Source organism: Lipotes vexillifer, unplaced genomic scaffold, assembly GCF_000442215.2.
Source record: "Lipotes vexillifer unplaced genomic scaffold, Lipotes_vexillifer_v1.1 scaffold363, whole genome shotgun sequence".
NCBI lineage: Eukaryota > Metazoa > Chordata > Mammalia > Artiodactyla > Lipotidae > Lipotes > Lipotes vexillifer.
In genome coordinates this window covers 1065644-1081427 of record NW_006799724.1, presented here as the reverse complement: position 1 = coordinate 1081427, position 15784 = coordinate 1065644, and the positions used below count along the sequence as shown (strand labels likewise).

General features: G+C 36.8%; 1 protein-coding gene across 1 annotated transcript in view; it reads right to left on the bottom strand.

Annotated features, from left to right (window-relative positions):
• The window catches only part of ZNF804A (zinc finger protein 804A), a gene marked incomplete at its 3' end in the record, with an annotated part of 323875 nt that overhangs the window by 61596 nt on the left and 246495 nt on the right, over positions 1 to 15784 (bottom strand). Inside the window, exon 2 of the mRNA XM_007471878.1 lies at positions 5623 to 5766. Within this exon, the coding sequence (XP_007471940.1) occupies positions 5623 to 5766 (144 nt within the window). The remainder of the gene's footprint in view (positions 1 to 5622; positions 5767 to 15784) is intronic.

Sequence of the window (15784 nt, the reverse complement as noted above, 5' to 3'; positions counted from 1 at the left end):
TGTCAATTTCCCCTTTTATGGCTGTTAGAATTTGCCTTATGTATTGAGGTGTTCCTATGTTGGGTGCATAAATATTTACAATTGTTATAGCTTCTTCTTGGATTGATCACTTGATCATTATGTAGTGTTCTTCATTGTCTCTTTTAATAGTCTTTATTTTAAATTCTATTTTGTCTGATATGTGAATTGCTCCTACAGCTGTATTTTGATTTCCATTTGCATGGAATATCTTTTTCCATCCCCTCACTTTCAGTTTGTAAGTGTCCCTAGATCTGAAGTGGGTCTCTTGCAGACAGCATATATATGGGTCTTGTTTTTATATCCATTCAGCCAGTCTATGTCTTTTGCTTGGAGCATTTAATCCATTTACATTTAACGTAGTTATCGACAGGTATGTTCCTATTACCATTTTCTGATCGTTATGCGTTTGTTATTGTAGGTCTTTTCCCTGTCTTGTGTTTCTTGCCTGGAGAAGTTCCTTTAGCACGTTTTGTAAAGCTGGTTTTGTGGTGCTGAATTCTCTTAGCTGTTGCTTCTCTGTAATGGTTTTAAATTCTCCATCAAATCTGAATGAGATCCTTGCTGGGTACAGTAATCTTGGTTGTAGGTTCTTCCCTTTCATCACTTTAAATATGCCCTGCCACTCCCTTCTGGCCTGCAGAGTTTGTACTGAAAGATCAGCTGTTAGCCTTATGGAGAGTCCCTTGTATGTTATTTATTGTTTTTCCCTTACTGCTTTTAATATTTTTTCTTTGTATTTAATTTTTGATTGTTTGATTAATATGTGTCTTGGCGTGTTTCTCCTTGGATTTATCCTGTATGGGGCTCTCTGTTCTTCTGGGACTTGACTAGTCCCTTTCTCATATCAGGGAAGTTTTCAACTATAATCTCGTCAAATATTTTCTCAATCCCTTTCTTTTCCTCTTCTTCTGGGACCCCTATAATTTGAATGTTTGTGTGTTTAATGATATACCAGGGGTCTCTGAGACTGTCCTCTATTCTTTACATTCTTTTTTCTTTATTCTGCTCTGTGATAGTTATTTCCATTATTTTATCTTTCAGGTCACTTATCCCTTCTACTGCCTCAGTTATTCTGTCATTGATTCCTTCTAGAGAATTTTAAATTTTACTTATTGTGTTGTTCATGATTGTTTGTTTGCTGTTTAATTCTTCTAGGTCCTTGTTAAATATTTCATGTATTTTCTCCGTTCTATTGCCAAGATTTTGGATCATCTTTACTATCATCATTCTGAATTTTTTTTCAGGTTGACTGCCTATTTCCTCTTCATTTTTGAGGTCTGTTGGGTTTTCACCTTGCTCCTTCATCTGTTGTGTGTTTCTCTGTCTTCTCATTTTGCTTTACTTACTGTGTTTGGGGTCTCCCTTTCTTGGGCTGCCAGTTCGTAGTTCCTGTTGCTTTTGGTGTCTGCCCCCAATGGGTAAGGTTGGTTCAGTGGGTTGTGTAGCCCTCCTGGTGTTCTGGTGCCTGTGTTCTGGTGGATGAGGCTGGATCTTGTCCTTCTGGTGGGAAGGACCGCGTCCAGTGGTGTGTTTTGGGGTTTCTGTGACCTTACGATTTTACGCAGCTCCTCTGCTAATGGGGGAGTTGTCCTCCTTTCTTCGTAGTTGTTTGGCATAGGGTGTCCAGCACTGTAGCTTGCCGTTCGTTGAGTGGAGCTGGGTCTTAGCGTTGAGATGGAGATCTCTGGGAGAACTTTCGCTGTTTGATATTATGTGGCGCTGGGAGGTCTCTGGTAGACCAATGTCCTGAACTCGGCTCTCCCACCTCAGAGGCATAGGCCTGACACCCGACTGGAGCACCAAGAACCTGTCAGCCACACAGCTCAGAAGAAAAGGGAGAAAAAAGAAAGAAAAAAAGAAAGGAAGGAAGGAAGGATGAAAGAAAGAAAGGAAGGAAGGAAGGAAGAAAGAAGGAAAGAAAGAAAGAAAAAGATAAAATAAAGTTATTAAAATAAAAAATAAAAATAATTATTAAAAATAAAAAAAAATAAAAAGTCATTGAAAAAGGGAAAAAAAAAGAAAGAAGGAAAGAAAGAAGAAAACTACCAAACCAAAAAACAAATCCACCAATGATAACAAGCATTAAAAACAATACTAAAAAAAAAGAAAAAAAAGGATAGTCAGAACCCTAGGACAAATGGTAAAAGCAAAGCTATATAGACAAAATCACACAAAGAAGCATACACATACACACTCACATAAAGAGAAAAAGGAAAAATATATATATATATATTTAAAAAAAAAGGAAGAGAGCAACCAAATCAATAAACAAATCTACCAATGATAATAAACTCTAAATACTAAACTCAGATAAACATAAAACCAGAAACAAATTAGGTACAGAAAACAAACCCCAAATCTACAGTTGCTCCCAAAGTCCACCACCTCAATTTTGGGATGATTCGTTGTATATTTGGGTATTCCACAAATGCAGGGTACATCAAGGTGATTGTGGAGATTTAATCCACTGCTCCTGAGGCTGCTTGGAGAAATTTCCCTTTCTCTTCTTTGTTCGCACAGCTCCTGGGGTTGAGCTTTGGATTTGGCCCTGCCTCTGCATGTGGGTCGCCTGAGGGTGTCTGTTCTTCACTCAGACATGATGCGGTTAAAATAGCAGCTGATTAGGGGCTCTGCTCACTCAGGCTGGGCGGAGGGAGAGGTACGGAATGCCGGGCGAGCCTGTGGTGGCAGAGGCTGATGTGACGTTGCACCAGCCTGAGGAGTGCTGTGTGTTCTACCGGGGAAGCCCTCTCTGGATCACGGGACCCTGGCAGTGGTGGGCTGCACCCGCTCCTGGCTGGGTAGGTGTGGATAGTGACCTGTGCTTGCACACAGGTTTCTTGGTGGCTGCAGCAGCAGCCTTAGCGTTTCATGCCCGTCTCTGGTGTCCACGCTGATAGCCATGGCTCGCGCCTGTCTCTGGAGCTCGTTTAGGCGTTGCTCTAAAACCCCTCTCCTCGTGCACCCTGAAACAATGGCTTCTTGCCTCTTAGGCAGTTCCAGACTTTTTCCTGGACTCCCTCCCAGCTAGCTGTGGTGCACCAGCCCTCTTCAGGCTGTGTTCACGCAGCCAACGCCAGTCCTCTCTCTGGGATCTGACCTCCGAAGCCTGAGGTTGAGGCTCCCAGCCCCCACCCACCCAGGCAGGTAAGCAAACAAACCTCTCAGGTTGATGAGTGGTGGTCGGCATCAATCCTCTGTGCGGGAATCTCTCCGCTTTGCCATCTGCACCCCTGTTGCTGAGATCTCCTCCGTGGCTCCGAAGCTTCCCCACCACCACCCCCTGTCTCCACCAGCGAAGGGGCTTCCTAGTGTGTGGAAACTTTACCCCTTCACAGCTCCCTCCCAGAGGAGCAGGTCCTGTCCCTATTCTTTTGTCTCTGTTTTTTCTTTTTTCTTTTGCCCTGCCAAGGTACGTGGGGAATTTCTTGCCTTTTGGGAAGTCTGAGGTCTTGTGCCAGCGTGCATTGGGTGTTCTGTAGGAGTTGTTCCACATGTAGGTATATTTCTGATGTATTTGTTGTGGGGAAGGTGACCTCCACGTCTTACTCCTCTGCCATCTTGAAGGTCTTGTGTGATAGGATTTTTTTGGTTTGTATTTTGTTTGTTTACCTTTGTTCCAGTTGTCAGGAGAAAAATATCTGAACTGCCCACCTCCAAATTTTGTTCCCCTCTACTTAATTCGAAGTGGCCAAGGTTTGGGAATCCTGTGGTAAAAACAGAGCTAACTGTCATTGGGATAAAGTTCTGTTCAGAAAAGGGAGTGCATTCCTTAGGAAGAAAGTCTCAAACATGTGCCACAATCCTATGCAGAGGGAATACAATGATCATATAGATTTTAAGTACTTTTAGCTACTGTAACATAGTCTCATGTTAAATTAATCAGTTAAGACTCTGCTATTTACCAGAATTCATGGCCATTTAGATAGTCTGTCTCCAGAGCCTGATGCCCCTGAGTAGTATCAAGTGACCAGACCTTCAAAAGAACAAACCAAATTTATCCTGAATTCCCTTAGCTTATCTGTGTACAGTATATAGTATCTTAACTTCATTTAGAATATGGAAATGGAAAGGTCCTCTGATAATCTAAGTGAATTTGATCCTCCAGACAACCTATGGTTGAACAAAGCATTCTTTGGCAAAGGACATTAAGATGTAGCTGGTAAGATATCCTTAAAATACACGTATACATACACACACACATTTGCAAATACCTAGTTTACACCATGAAACATACATATGTTTGTTTTTAGTTGCTAATAGGAAATGTTTATTCATGAGTGAAGCCAAAAAGAAATTATAAATGCATTTTAATACCTTGCTGATAAAATAACACTCCATCTTTGCACTCTTGTAAGGAATACAGGAAGATATTAGGAAAAAATCAAAGGAACAACTTTCTTAGAGTTACCACATCAGGAACAGCGTTCCAGAATCTTTTTATAAAACACATGCAAGTTACCATAGAATGAAATCAGTACTATTTCCTGATGGATTTAATGTTCAAATCAAGCAATGATATACTTATATGAATGTGTTTTTATGTAAGAAATGATATTTCCATCAAAACCTTTTCATTAACTGGTGTGCCTGTGGATCTACTACCAGGAAAAGAAAGGCAAGGGCAGATCATTAAATTTAGTCAGCATTAATCAGTGACATATGTAAGCAGAGGGTAATGTTCTCCCTGCAACAGCCTCCCCAAGCACAGTTTTGTTGGTATGAGAGAATGGAAAAACTGACAACAAAAGAAAATACATGTCATTGGCCCATAAGTAATTAATGTAATAATTTCCCCCTACTCTTTCATACTTATGGTAAATGTTAATGGAAAGTTAGTGTAAGTTCATGGGTAAAAAATGTACCTTTTATTAATACCAAAATGACATTTGGATGATATTTGTGAGTGATGGCTAAAAAGGAAAGTATTTATAAGTTGACAATAACTAAGCATACTGAATCATGTCAAGTAAGCTAAACAATGTATGCAGTTGCATTGATATAAGTAAAGCATATGAGAAAAACAGAATCTATATTATTAATGTCACTTCTGACGTCACTATTTTAAACTAATCTTTACATGCAGTGTTGAAAAAAATCAATCTTGGATTTTCAATCAATAGGGAAATGAAATAGTATTAAAATAAACTAAATCATATACATATTTATTTAACCAGTAACCCTAGATTGGTTTTACCATACAAAAACTTGTTTCTCATACGTAATGGGAAATGCCTTCCATAAAGAACTATGAATAAATTCATTTATATCTGGTCAATATCTTTAGTTGATTAACATATTTTGAAATTAATAAATTTGAAATATAGAGGATCACCACCTGAAGAATGTAATTTTCAAATTACTGTCTGTTACTAAAAGGCAACTTAATGGTATTTCTTTATATTGGTTATTTACTTCTGACTTTACTTTTGGTGCTTTTTAAAAAATGTCTTTCATTGTAAGTCATCAAATTATCATCCCAGATTGACATCTTTAAAAACTGCACAGCAAAGAAAAAATATTATATTCATACAGTCTACACAATTCAAATTATTAAAAAAGTTCAGAAATATTAGAGGTTTTTTGATACCTCTTTCTTACCTGCTTGTGGGCATGGTCATATGAATTAATGTGATTGTCAAACTCCTGATGCTTATAGTACTGCTTGTCACAGAGTTCACAGTAAAAATTAGCCTTCAGATCTTCCAGAGCTTTTGCTATGCTGTTCTCCTTCTCAGCATAATCCTGAAAAATAAAATTTCAAGGAAGGAAGCAATTAGTTTTCCTCTGAGTTTCCTTTCTTCTGACAGTTGACAACTTTAGTATAGTAATTAAAATTTAAAATAATATAACCGAGAAAGAGAAAAATAAAGCAAATAGCAGCGAACCAAATTAGGAGAAATTATCAGTTAAAGAAAATTAAAGATTAACAGAAGAAGTCAAAATAAATGATGAAAGAATAGTAGAAATATGGAGAGGAAAAACAAATCACAGAAAGAAATAGAAGCCCTTGCTTAAACAAGTTCCTGTGCTGTTAGCACAGAAAAATATACGAAACACATAGCTGTTGATTCAACTGTTGATTTCTGGCAATGACTTAGCTAACATAAAAATTTTAAACTCTGAACAACATCTAAAATATGTCCTTTATGAAGAGGTCCATATTGGTATGCAAATATTCAAGATTGTTTTTTTTGTTTGCTTGTTTGCAACTTATTCATCCCAAGTAGCTTTTATTTGACTAATGTTTTCATCTTGACCCATATCAATTTAGGTTGAACTTTAAAAAATTCTCTAGTCTTTGGAAAATGAGATTCTTTTCTGCAAGTTATTTACCTAAACTGAAAAGATTTAAACTGTATAACAGATGGCTTTCATCATGCTGGTAGTAAATAAAGATGACTATACAATCAAACTCCTGAAAATATGAAAAATGCAGTGATTATCATTAGCTTTCATTTACAAAGCATAAAATAGCAAAATGTTTGTAGGTCTTAGGTTTTCTTAAATCTAAATTTACTTGCTATTTCATGCTTCCTTAAATGTTGATGTTGCCAGACATGAATAAATATTACATGTTGAAACACTGCCCAAGTCTTTCACTGAAGTGCTGATAAAAGAAGACCTAAACTTCGATCCCTACCTTAGAATATATTACATTTCTAATTTACATATTGTCATGCTCAACTTCTTTAAAATTCAAAATCACTACATATTGAGGCCTCTTATGTGCTGCCATAAGACACTCACTTGTTCCGGCACAAGGATTTGGAGATGAAATGGCACAGTCTTCTCTATGTCAATGACAATTGTCCTCTCACTAAATATACAGGCTAGAAAGAACTCATAGTTTGAATGTTTAAATTGCTTCTACAAAATTTGAAAGTGGTTTACTAATTGTAATTTAATAAATGGTTAATACTTTCCTTACTTTATTGTGCTATATATTTGTGTACACATCATATCATAATGTACACCATCATTCATATGTATAACTTGTATACCTTGTAGTAATGCATAATGCATTTGTCATAGTCTGTATATACATAGCCTTCTTTCTCACTTTAAAGACAGTGATTCATTATTATCTTTGATTAGTTTTATCAACTGCACAGCAAGAGGTGATAAATTGCAAAATCATTCAAATTGTTCATATATGAGTTGTCAATTTGAAAAATTTACCATTTCTCATCAGATTTGTGAAATATTCCCCATTATTCTTTTTGATTGCATCCAATATGTTTAAAAAAAGAGTTAGTTTAAAAAGATGAAAATGAGTCTCATAGATCTAAGCTGCTTACTGAATTTTTACAAAATCTTCAAAATAATACTTTGGGGATTATCCAATTTAAATGAAATAATAATTAAGTACTATGATTTCATGGCTAAAGCATACAAAGCAGAGATAAAATTCTAATCAATGTGAGTTTATTATAACGGCAACAGCCTTTGGTTCAAAGAAGAATTAGCTTTCAAAACAATATTTTAGAATAGTAATTTCTTTGCAAATTAGTTGATTCTCCCCATTAATTATAATTACAGTTAAGCTACTTCCTCCTCCTAAATTTTTGGTTATTTCTTATTTTAGTGTAAGGGTTTTTTTGTTTGTTTGGTTGGTTGGGTTTTTTTTGCTTTTGGGGGGGGTTTACTTTGTCTTCCTAAGATTGATATTCCTCCAGAGAAGCAATAATTGTTTCTTAATTTTTCATTCCACAAAAGTGTGAAAATTTTGAGGAAAGCAAACTGAGATTCTTAGGTAAATTGCATTCTTCAAAAGCATTATTAGCCTTGCAGTGGTTGAGAGTCCGCCTGCCGATGCAGGGTACACGGGTTTGTGACCCGGTCCGGGAAGATCCCACATACCGTGGAGCGGCTGGGCCCGTGAACCATGGCCGCTGAGCCTGCGCGTCCGGAGCTTGTGCTCCGCGACAGGAGAGGCCACAGCAGTGAGAAGCCCGCGTACTGAAAAAAGAAACAAAAAAACCCCCCAAAAAAACAAAATGAATAGTATCAAAGTAGAACTTTGAAGGGAGAAAACTTTCTTTTCCAAAATGATGCATTTCATGTTGGCATCAGCATATCGCGTCAAATGATGGTCAGTCTCTCTTAAAAGTCAACCATAACTCGGTGCCATTGAGTAACCTTCCCTGAGGACTGTGAGCTCCAGGAGGGCAGCAATTCACACCTGCTTTGCTGACTGTGATATCTCCAGAGCTTTTAACAGAGCTCAGCACTGCCAGACACTTGAAAAATAATAATAAATAAAGAATATTAGCACTGCCCTTTTTGCTTTGCATGTGTATGAAAAACAAATATAACAGAAACCAGCAGCACTAGAGATACACTATTATTAAAGTAGCTGTGCTCATGTTTGGGCTTGTGGTACCCAGTCATTTGGGGGACATCTTTAGAGCTAATACCAAATTACATATAAATTATCATTGCTAAATAGTAGTTGTAATCATATATTACATCCAATATTTCTGCTAGAAATACTCTATTTAAAGTAGCTAAAGTTGCAAAGATATAAATAGATTGGGCACTGTTAGTATATAATTATTTTCAATGCTAAAAAATATTTGTATGTAATTAACACTTAAAATACTTTGGAAAATCTCTCTTCTCCCTCTGCCTCTGTCTCTGTCTCTCCTATTTCTCCATCAAGAATAAAAGCATCCTTGTGATTTATATGCAGGCTAAATTTCATTATAGTTTCTCTAAAGAGAGAAAGCAAAAAAAAAAGGCTTGGTTAAAATTTGATTGTAATGAAAAGATTAATCAAGGAAGAGATCACAAAACTGTTCTCTTCTAAGAGGATATTGAGATAGAAGACATTTCATCTGGAAATCCATAGTCTACACATTCTATAAAATACTGCACATCTTCTGGGCTATATCTCTTGTTCCAGTTATTACCGAAGTGACAGGTTCTGAGACATTCTCCAGCAGCCTCATGTGGTACCACTTGACTGCAGTTTGCCCCAGGCTGTGTTGAGGCATCTTTCCCTTACCATCCAGGGGCTTCTCTGACTCATGATATGGGAGCTTGTGGATTTCCACTCAGCACTAATAAATGTATCACCCAGGAGTGCTGAGGAGTTAATACCATTTAGGTCCACCCTCGACCACTGTGGAGGGTAAGAACTCAAGGATAAATTATTTCCCCTTTTGTCTACCAGGCAGACACTTCTGAGACACATTTCTAAGATTCCACAGAGGTTCCCAGTGAGAAAGAGCACCTGTTACTTGCACTAGTGGCAAACAGTAAGTATATCCTTATATTAGCTTTTCTTATCTGTTCTACTTTTCTGGAACTTCAGTTCTGCTCCCTGGGATCATTCCCCAAATAAATAAACTACTTGTATAGTCGTCTTTGTCCTGGACTTGACTTTTAAGATGAACTGGGAGAAGATTACCAGTTTTTCTGGTACTTTCTATGAATGCCTTTCTAACAAGATACATTTTCTAGAATAATTTTAGATGATATCATTTTTCAGTTCAAAGTTCTCTAATAGTACGTCATCATTATCAGAATATTTTTACAATGACCTACAAGTCCTACTCTACGTGTTAATCACACTACATCTCTGTCGTCATCTTCTATCATTCTTTCTCTCTCTCTCACTTTACTTTAGCCACCTTTATTTCCTTAAAGTTTTTGAAACTTTCTTAATTATACATTCACTTTGACCCTTGGACTTGTTACTTACTTTCCCTGGAATGTTCTTATACCAGATGTTTGCATGAAACACTCGTTCATTTCTGGCAGATCTCTACTAAAATGTTCTTTCCTCAAAGATGACTTCCCTTATCATCCTTCTAGAAGACAAACACATTATTCTGTATCCTTTCCCTCTTTTATCTTTCTTTTTAATGTTAAGAAGAGAAGGTTTATTCAGGAAGAAAACAGTTATAGAACACCTTTGGGCCCTGGAGTCTGAAAGCTATATTAACAATAAAGGAGAGACAGAGTACAAATGAAGCATGTGGAAAAACTGATGTTATTATTATTATTTTTTTTTTTTTTTTTTTTGCGGTACGTGGGCCTCTCACTGTTGTGGCCTCTCCCATTGCGGAGCACAGGCTCCAGACGTGCAAGCTCAGTGGCCATGGCTCACAGGCCCAGCCGCTCCGCGGCATGTGGGATCCTCCCGGACTGGGGCAGGAACCCATGTCTCCTGCATCAGCAGGCAGACTCTCAACCACTGCGCCACCAGGGAAGCCCCCTGATGTTATTATTATCTGGTTTAAATCCTTTCCCTATTAGGCAAGAGGGCAACCACTTTCTGGGTGATAAAACTCTATGCTACTGTCTCAAAAAATATATGTCATTCTGTTCTGAAGGGCTAGGTTCTATTACCTCAAAGGCTAAGGAATGGATAACAAGACAATTCTAAGGAATAGAGAGACAACTAAGGGTTGAGTCAGAAAGTCACAATTTTATCAAAAGTCACAAGTGCAATGAACAGAATTATAGTTTAAAATGTGCGTTTAAATGTAAGGTTTCTCCAAGGATTCCACAGAAATGCAAACTCATCTATACCACCATCAAAGGTGAAGGCAGAGACTGACTACTAAAAACGCTGTGTATTGAACAGCATATCCCTAGGGATAGCTCTGGTGCGCTAACTCAAGTACAACCTAACAGCAAGGACATGTATATTTTAATGTCCACGTTTATAAGAATGGGAGCAAATAAAACTGTTTTTCAAAATTGACAACTTCTTTCAGAATTACAATAGTTTCAAGGCAAGAGGGTTCATTCATAAGGTTTTATCTACTTCCATGCTGTGATTATTTAGCTGATAACAACCACTGGATAAACAGTATGATTTCTAACCTTAGAACCTGTTCAGGTAAAAGAAGTATGGATCCCCAAGCCTCAGTCAAAGTATAATCTTGTCTATCTCACTTGGCTATCCTCCTTCTAATAAGACAATGTCTCTTTGGAGGCATCTGTTTCTTTTCCATCCATGGATCCTACTGGAAGCCCTGGCCTATGGCTATACTTTTTAGACCCTCTGGTTAATTTAAGCTAGTATTTAGTACAACTTGAGACAATACCAGAAGACTGAGTTAGAATTTTCTATTCATATTTGGAGAAATCTGAGGGACAGCATGTTTTAATAGTTGGCTGAAAGTTAACATCACTCTGCTGTCTCCCTGTGCAGAAAGCAAGGCCATGGGGGATCTCATTTTGAGGCAGAAAATGTATATCAGGTGTACTGAAGCTGAACGCTAGCTGAGGTGCATAGTACTCTAGTTTAAATATAGATATAGAGATAGATAGATATAATGTCATTCATATATATAAAATTCCAACAAGGGACTTCTATGTCAGTAGATTCCACAAAGGGTCCCAGTGTAGAATATGAGTGGTAGTAATTTAGAGTACTTTATTCATTTTAGAAATCTCTTGAATTGACAGGCAATAGCCATTTTCTCTAAGAGGTAGAAGAAAGACATGGAATGGTGGCCTGGTGCATACGTTATGTCTCAGTTGTGAGAGTAATCTAAAGGAAGACAGAGCAGTTTCTCTAGTAAATTGTCCCAGTGATTTTCTTAACTTAGGTTCTCCCAGAAATAGACACCAAGACAAAGAGGTGAGATCAAGGGGTTTATTTGAGATCTCAGGAAACAATAGTAGAAGTTGATAAAGATTTCTGGTTTCAGCTCTGACATGTACAGAGCTTGAAAGTCATTGCTCTTGTTCTCACAATAAGAATAATCTATGGAAAATGAAAATCAATTATTTTTCTTGGAACTGTCAAAGAACAGAAGCCACAGGGCAAAATACCACTTCGAAATCTGAAGAGACAGTCACATTCAGAGATAGAGCAACTAGCATCTGCTTACTTGGCTCAGAAGCTGCTGAGCCATGAGCTGCTAGGAACTCTTAAATGTTAACTTTGATGAATTTTCATGGGCTGATTATACAGTGTGTGAGACAGAAACCTGGTGTAAGAAAGAAACTCTTGGTGACTGCAATCTTATAGGGACCACCAAACAGGCTTTCCTTTCATGAACTCCACCAGGTTTTCATGATGGTAATTTGAGAAAGCGTCCCTTGTGTCCCTGGAAGGTGAATGGGAAGAATAACTGTTGTGAAATAAGCCAAGAACCTTCTCTATAACTGAAGACTACTCCCAAAGGACAGAGTATTTCCACATCTCAATTGAAAGACCTTATTCCATCCAAGGAAGGAATGTAATCTCCCTACAGTCTTTCTGTCTCACATAAGTTGTAGGGGCACCATTGGCAACACGGGTCATGGCTTTGAGAAAACAGAGTGAGAATTCTATAACTGAAAGATGGAGTGGGGGGCCTGGGGTGAGAGAAAAGAAAAAAACTTTACCACAGGAGAACCACATATGATGGTCACAGCTCTGAGACACAGACATCTTAAAGGATTAATGTCTAATCAAAAGGTTTAGGAATACTCCCTCTCTCTCACACTTCACCAACCCAGCTATAGGGCTCCAGTGCAATAGTGGATTAGCTCTGAAAAGATGGCAAGATACTCTCTCTGAGGAGGTGTATACAGAAGAGTAGAAAATTAAACAGGCACATACAATCAAGGGCAGTGGAGGAACTTCAGGCCTCTTGGGCTTATAACTACAGAAAACAGGTACAGTCCAACGCTTAGACAGATTAATAGAAATATTCACAATAAACGTCTATTTATCTCAGGACCTATTACTTGATACATGTCTAGCTTTCAATAAAAAATTACAAATCATTTTAAAAGATAAGAAAAAAACAGTCTGAAGGGAAAAAACAAGCACTAGAACAAGCCTTGGATCTCAGATACTACCTAGATGTTGGAATTATTGGGGAATTCAAAAGAACTCTGATTAATGCATTAAGGTCTCTAATGGAAAAGTAGACAACATGCAAGAGTAGATGGGTTATGTAAACAAAGAAATGGGAATTCTGCAAAAGAATCAAAGGAAAATAGAAATTTAAAAACACTCTAAACCTGCTATATTAAAAAAAAACATTCTAACTGAAATGAAGAATACTTTCAGTGGACTCATGAGTAGACGTGGTACAGCTGAGGAAAGTGAACTTGAAGATGTGCCAATATAATCTTACCAAATTGAAATGCAAAGAGGAAGGAAGGAAAGAAGAAACCAGAACAGAAGGACATCCAAGAACTATGGGATAATATCACAAGGTATAACATAAGTGTATTTGAAATACCAGAAGGAGAAGAGAGAGAGAATGGAGCAGAAGAAATATTTGAAGCAAAAATGGGTGAAATTTTTCCTAATTAACAGCAGATGCCAAATTACAGATCTAGGAAGCTCAGAGAACACCAAAAGGATATAAATAACAATACAACAACAAACACCTAGACATATCATATTTATACAGCAGAAAGACAAAGAGAAAATCTTCAGATAAACAAAAACTCATCAAATTCATCATCAACAAATCTTCCCTGTAAGAAACATTGAAGGGAGTACTTCAGGAAAAACAGTACATAGGAAAAGTGTTATAGTAGGAATAAATTAAGGTAAAATGGATATATCTAAATTTACTTAAAAGTTAACTTTGTTTTTAGAACAAGAATACCAAAACTGAATTGGGTAGTTATAGCATATAAATAAGTAAAATGAATCACAGCAATGTCAGAAAGGACAGGGGAATAGGAATACTCTCTTAAAAGGCACCTACACTACATGTGAAACGGTATAGTTTGTATGTAAAGGTGGACTTAGATTAGTAAATATGTATGTTATAAACTCCAGATAGACCACTAAAAAAGTGTTAAAATGAAGTATAATTGATACACTGAGAGGAGATAAAATTGTATCATATACATTGTTCAGTTAAAACCTGAAAAGGCAGAAAAAGACCAGGAGAGAGAGAAACAAAGAACAAATTTAATAAATAGAAAACGATGACAAACATGGTAGTTACTACATCAATTATATCAATAATCACTTTAATTACATCGATTATAAGACAAAAACTGTCACAGTGGATAAAAACAACAGGCTATGTATCATCTACAAGAAAGCTGCTTTAAATATAAAGACTCAGGATAAAAGTTAAGGAGTGGAAGTCAGTAAAGATTGTGTTATGACGGAGGTTGCTACAGAAGGAAATGAAGCTTGTTCATGTTGGAAACTCTGGACCCTAGTGGAGAACACAAACCTCAGAGTTTTGTATTCATGGAGTCAGGGAGCTATGCTATTTATCTAACAAATCCCTTTGAGTACTGGCCCATGGCAGTTTCCAGAGGGCATTTACACCCGGCACTATATATATATAACACTATACAAATATTACAAACATATGTATGCATATACATACATTTATATATATATATTCACTACTTGTAATTACATTATGTATCTGTTGTAATTTCTCACCATTATACATTCTATGAAGGCAGGATCTTTATATTCTTTGTTCATTGCCATATCCCCAATGCCTAAAAGAATGCCTAGGACAAATAGGTGTTTAAAAAACATTTCTTTAATAAATGAATGAATAAACTGTATTTTTGGAGGTTGTACATATCATTTATTTTTTATAGTCTTGAACCATGTTAGTGGTGTGCACTATTTGACTGGATAGAAAAAAAACATGTTTGAAATACCCAAAACACACATATTAGTTTTCTACTGTGATTAATACTCATAATCCTTGCTATCTAAGCACCTGTGTAAAATTCAGTGCATTCTATACAATAATTTTCTGAAGGATGATTTGTAACACTAATATAAATCAACACCGTCAATTCCATATGAAGTTATGGCTCATTCTTTGGTCTTTTGCAATAGAGAGAAGAAATGATACACCCAGAGGTAAAAATATCTGCCCTTCATGATTAGCAAAAACTAGTTTCAGGTAGTGTAAAACATAAGTCCCTTCATTCAACAATTATTTATGGAGTGCCTATAGGTATTATGTACATCCTAGAGACACAATATGTGTAAAAGAAATCTGTTTTCTATTAACACCATTATGATGAAGATGCAAAAGGACAGCTTTTGTTTATTATGATATACATATATATGTTTTATAATAATTTAGACTTCTAAAGAAGGTTATTGTGGGTGCACAGTGGTAGGCAAATTCTTCCATTGAGGGCATAAGTAGAGTCTTTCAAATAATACCTAATTCATTGAAAACTTAATAGGTGTCAGTGGATGAAAGAAAGATGCAGTGTATTTTATATTCCAGAAAAATAATTATATAGAGAGCCATGAAATATTAGAATTTTGAAAAATTGCAAGCCACTTGGTGTGGCTGGAGAATTTGGTGCATGGTGCACAGCAGGAACTATAATTGGTGGCAACAACAGAAAGGTGAGGCAGAGGTCAGATCATGAAGACATCTTACTTCTATGTATGCTAATAAATCTGAATGCTTATAAAAGCCGATGGGAAGTTAGTAAAGATTTTTAAGCAAGGAAATAAGCTGATCAGACTTGCATTTAGGAAACAGATATGACTACAAAGTAGAGAATGAAAGAAGTATGAAGTTAAGACTGGATGTTAGGATAGTATTTTCCAGATGAGAAAAGGTAAAATCCTTAACGAAAAGAGCAGCAACCAGGGCAGATATGGTGCGAAGGCACTGAAAGATGTGAGACAGCACCACAAGAGATTTTGACTGATGATATGAAGGATACAGAAGAGAATGGTTCCAGCTGGGTGATGGAGATGGAAGCCAAGTTCTTCCACAACAATGAGTGACTGGAAGGTAAGAAGTAGATATTCTGAGTATCTTTCTTTAAAAGGGAAAGA